General features: G+C 45.9%; 1 protein-coding gene across 2 annotated transcripts in view; it reads right to left on the minus strand.

Annotated features, from left to right (window-relative positions):
* Positions 1–394, minus strand: part of cacfd1 (calcium channel flower domain containing 1) — an 11,547-nt gene extending 11,153 nt beyond the window's left edge. For both annotated transcript variants that reach the window (XM_020517455.2, XM_048613851.1), the window contains exon 1: positions 238–394. In XM_020517455.2, the coding sequence (XP_020373044.1) occupies positions 238–376 (139 nt within the window). In that variant the 5' untranslated portion in view covers positions 377–394. The remainder of the gene's footprint in view (positions 1–237) is intronic.
* Positions 395–5,543: the final 5,149 nt, after the last annotated feature.

The raw sequence follows: 5,543 nt of genomic DNA on the forward strand, positions 1-5,543 counted from the left end.
CCGCCCCCCACACCCCCTCGAATCTATAGGCAGCTCCTGGACCGAGACCCCCCCGCGGAATCTATAGGCTCCTGCTGGACCGAGACTCTCTTCCCTCGGAGACTGGGGGAAGGGGCGGCTTCTCTCTAAGCCCAGAGGCGGGTACTGGGGAAGCAGATACACACAAGGCTCGGACTAAGGGCCTGAACCCCCGGGGCCGGTATAACTCCGGTTCTCCCCGGAGCCGCGGGCACTCACACACTCCGCCGAGCACCCCCACGATCCGGCACAGCCAGCGGTACCACCAGGTCATGGGGTCCCCGGCACCAGACCCGGGTGCAAGCCGAGGTCCATCCTCGGACCCGGGCTCCGCGCCCCCACTCCCCGCATTCGACATCGTCGCCGAGGGCCCGTCCCGAAGTGCGTCTGCGCAGCGCGACCTCAATGGGCGGAGCCACCACTAGAACCACGTGGCATTGGGCCCTTAATGGGCGGGTTCAGCTTCACGGCGAAGTCGCATGCGCAGTGCGCTGAAAGGTGGCACGTTCAGCGTGCGAGAGGGAGGGAGATCTCAATGAGTTTTAATTTAGAAACACCACAGCACAATCTAGCAGAGTTCACATAGTTGTATAACAGGAAAATCATTTTTTATAAATGTGTTAGAGTCTTTTGAAGCTGCAATGTGCCGTTAGCTAGTAGATGTAGTGTATTTGGATTTCCAAAAGGCATTTGAGAAGATGCAATATCAAACGGTTAGGGGAGTGATGTAGCACAGATTGAGGGCTGTCTAACTAACTCAAAACAGAAGGCTCTGGATAAATAGATAATCTCTGTCTCCATCACATCTATTATGAGGATACCACCTTCCTCAGGGGTGCCTCAGAAACATCCACCTTTATCCCCCAACAAAGATTCCCGGCTACTGCAATTGACAGGTCCCTCAGCCATGTCCGACCCATTTGCTGCTCTTCTGCCATCACACTTTCCGTCCCACAATAATGATACTAACCACCAATCTCCACATCCAAAGGGTTATACACCACCATTCTGTCAACTCCAGTTGCTTGCTACCATCAGATACATATTCGCCTTCCCTCCCTTGTCAGCTCTCTGCAGTGACTGTTCCCTGTGGTACACTCTGGCCCACTCCTCAATTTCCAACACCTCCCATCACTGTTACAGCACCTTCCCCTGCAATCGCAGAAGGTGTAACACCTGCCCGCCTACTTCCTCTGTCCTCATCATTCAAGGTCCCAGACATACCTCCCAGGTAAATCAGCGATTTATCTGCACATCACTCGCTAATTTACTGTATTCACTGCTCACACTGTGGTCTCCTCTACATTGGGGAAATGAAGCGCAGATTGGGTGACCATTTTACAGAATACCCAAGTTCTGTCTGTAAAAATGACCCTGAGCTTCCAGTTGCCTGCCACTTCAACACACCACTGTGTTCCCACGCCAACATTTCTGCTGCAGGCCTGCTGCAGTTTTCCAGTGAGTCTCAGCGCAAGCTCCAAGAACAACATCTCATTTTCTGCTTGGGGACCCTGCAGCCTCTGGGACTCACAATCAAGTTCAATATTTTTACAGCCTGATTCCGTTCCTTCATTTTTTTTTAACCCAACCACAGTACACATTAACTCATTCACCTTCACTGGATTGTTAGAGGTCAGTCATTTCAGCTCCAGGACATCTCCGCAGGAATTCCTCAGGGCAATGTCCTAAGCCCAACCATTTTCAGTTGCTTCATCAATGACTTTGCCCCCATCAGAAGGTCAGAAGTGGGGATGTTCGCTAATGATCGCACAATGTTCAGCACCATTCATAATTCCTCAGATACTGAAGCAGTTCATGTTCAAATGCAGCAAGACCTGGATATTATATAGGTTTGGCTTGAAAATTACCAAGTAACATTCATGCCACACAAATGCCAGACAATGACCATTTCCAATAAGAGACAATCTAACCATTGCCCCTTTATATTGAATGGTGTTATCATTACTGAATCTCCCGCTATAAATAACGATTGATCAGAAACTCAGCTGGACTCACCATATAGATACAGTGGCTGTAGAAGCAGGTCAGGGGCTATGAATCCTGCAGCAAGTAACTCATCTACTGACTCCCCAAAGCCTGTCCGCCATCTACAAGGCACAAGTCAGGAGTGCGATGGAATACTCCCCACTTGCCTGGATGGGTGCAGCTCCAACAACACTCAAGAAACTGAACACCATCCAGGACAAAGCAGTCCATCTGATTGGCATCACATCAACAAACATTCAGTCACTGTACCACCAACACTCAATAGCAGCTGTGTGTTCCAACTACAAGATGCACTGTAGAAATTTGTCAAAAATCCATTGACAGCACCTTCGAAACCCACAACCACTTCCATCTAGAAGGACAAGGGCAGCAGATACATGGGAACACCACCCCTTGCAAGTTCCCCTCTAAGCCACTCACCATTCTGACTTGGAAATATATCGCCGTTCCTTCACTGTCACAAGGACAAAATCCTGGAATTCCCTCCCAAAGGCTATGGTGAGTCTCCCTACAGCATGTTCAAGAAGGCAGTCTACCACCACTTTCTCAAAGGCAGCTAGGCTTGGGCAATAAATGCTGCCCACCAGTGACACCCACATCCCACGAGTGATTAATAAAATTAATTAAACTTGGGAAATAAATGTAGTTTATAAAACAGAAGCAATGTTTAATGTGTATGAAATAGTTTAATACAGGATTAACATATGGATTAAAGAACCTCCTTAATTGTAACCATGCTTGAGCAACAGTGAAATTGTGGTCATGCAGATTAATAATCCAAGGCCTGGGAATTTAAATCCCACCCTGACATTTGTTAGAATTTAATTTCATGAATATGTTTGTAATTTAGAGCTTGTCTTGATAAAGATGATCATGAGAGATTGTTGCAAAAACCTCAAATGTCATTTGGGAAGAGAATCTACTGTCCTTACAAGGTCTGGCTTCCACAAGATCCACAACCAACGGGGCTGGCTCTGGGATGGCTGAGTAAGACACTCTGGTCAAGGGTGATTAAGGTGGGCAACCAGTGCCCCCTGGAGAATTAGCCTGGCCTGCTGATGCCAAGTCCAATGACAATACTATATGCCACCACCTCCCCCTTCTGGGCTTCATAGTCCAGAAACAGTGAGACTATTCAACTGAAATACCTTCTAAGTGTTAATACCTACATACGGAGATAATTTTATGAGGAATTGTGGACTGAAGGAGCGACTAATAATTATCTTTTTTTAAAGTTATTTTCTAATTAACTTGTTCAGAGAAATAGTTATCAATCTCTGGAGCAGGTGGGACTTAAACCCAGACATCCTGGCCCAGAAGCAGGGACGTTACCACTGTGCCATCGGTACCACCTCATTTCTTTCAGGTATATATCATAGTCAAATGAGCTGAGTCGACACCAATCTGTGGTATTTGTTGCCACCTGAACCTATAGATGCCCCTGTGATGGCAGGAAGCACAATTGTGAAGATTCTACACTCTGGTTTCAATCACACCTATTTGAGTTTTTATATCGATATGACACTCCAGCCAGCTCCTTCTCTGACATGTTGCTCTGTCAAGGTGGCCACTACAGACAGTAAAAATTCAAGGTCTTCACTGTGTTTGATGCTCACTGTCTCATAGATGGTGTAACAGGTTTCAATCACAGATGATATACGTTGAATGAAATCTACATGTCAAAAGATGAAGAAATGCAACTAAAATACAAAACACTAATATAAAACAATTCCTGGGATTAACTGAAACACAAACAGCCACAGCTGCTGAAGGGTTACAGCACCGACAGTATATACACATCAAACTGGTTTCCAAAGCAATCTGCTTTTCCTCGGATGGATTGAATTGAAGTCTTTGAGTACAGCACAGAAACAGACCCTTCGGTCCATCTCATTCATGCTGACCCAGATATCCTAAATTAATCTAGTCCCATTTGCCAGCATTTGGCCCGTATCCCTCTATATCCTTCCTATTCATTTACCCATCCAGGTGCCTTTTAAATGTTGTAATTGTACCAGCCTCCCCCACTTCCTCTGGCAGCTCTTTCCATACACTTTCCACCCTCTGCATGAAGAAACTGTCCCTTAGATCCCTTTTAAATCTTTCCCCTCTCACTTTAAACCTATGCCCTCCTGTTTTGGACTGTATTGGATCACAGGATTTTAAATGTAAGTGATTTTGGCCACAATCGCACTAGGCAGCAGTTTCCTGTTACAGAAAACATCTTGCTCCAAGCAGGGCCAACCTTCAAAACCAGCCATGCTTCCCGCTCAGAATGCTCAGTTTCCATTGATCACACCAGTTCAGGAGCTTGTCACCGTGCTGTGCACAGATTTCCCATCACACAGGATCACAAGAATCCAGCATGATTACTCCCAATTCAGTTGAAATCAGTTAATCGGGTGAGTCAGTTCCCCTGTCCTTGGTATGTAAGACCTGTGACTGACAGTCAATCAAAGCCTATGACAAAGTAAAATCAAAAACATTCAACCCAGCAGCTGACGGATGGCTAACTTTCTGCCAGTCCCTGAGCTTTAAGTGATGTCCTGCACCAATCACCAAACAATTGTGAGCCATTAGTGTGATCAACTCCACCAATTCAGATGGGGTCCATATGCAAGACTATACTCATGAGTTTGGGAAGGATACATCAGCCTAAAGGTCCCTTCTGCTGAACTAGCACAGTGTGTGGCACCTCTCTTCAACTCTGACCTGCCATCTGACCAAGGCTGGGTTGACTCAAAGATGGCAGAGCTAGGGAAACTTCTGCAAGTGGCAGTGTGAAAACTCAGTGGGATGTGGGGGCCCAAGACACTAATCCACCTGTCAATGTAAATCTAGCACTATACAATGAGACCTGGTGTACATTAACACTGTCTTCACACACCTTTATTCAAATTTGAAATTTTTAACATGAACAATTTATAGGTAGCATAAATACAATATAGTCAGTCAGTCATAAATCAATAGGAAATTCAGAAGAAACCTCGGAACAGAGAACATGGAGGAAGTGGATTGCAGTGAGCACAGGAGCACTGAAGTTTTGAAAGTTTTAATTGACACCAGCCCATACCTACTTTATCCCCGGCATTAACAGGTTTTAACTTGAGGAGAGAAAGTTCCAGATTTGCTTTGTGTGAGGATGTGCTTCTGACATCACCCCTGAAGGCCTGGCATGAATTTGAATAATCTTCTCATTCACCCCCAGAACCTCAGCAGAGGAAATAGTTTCCTTCGATCGACTCTATCAAATCCTGAATCATCTTAAGTACCTCAATTAGATCGTCCTTTAGTCTGCTTTTAAATAATCATTCCCAGGTCTTCAGAAATGAAACTCAATGCCTCTTTGCTGCTCTTCTGTGTAAACAATAAGAGCCCTGCTAGGAGCTTGTGTTGAGGTTGGTTGGCTCGCCGAGCTGGTTTGTTGTTCCGCAGACGTTTCGTTACCATGCTGGGTAACATCCTCAATGTAGCCTCTGATGAAGCGTCGGTGTGTTTTCCCGCCTGGCTTTTAAACT

Source organism: Rhincodon typus, chromosome 28 (assembly GCF_021869965.1).
Source record: "Rhincodon typus isolate 14 chromosome 28, sRhiTyp1.1, whole genome shotgun sequence".
In the NCBI taxonomy this organism is placed as follows: Eukaryota; Metazoa; Chordata; class Chondrichthyes; order Orectolobiformes; family Rhincodontidae; genus Rhincodon; species Rhincodon typus.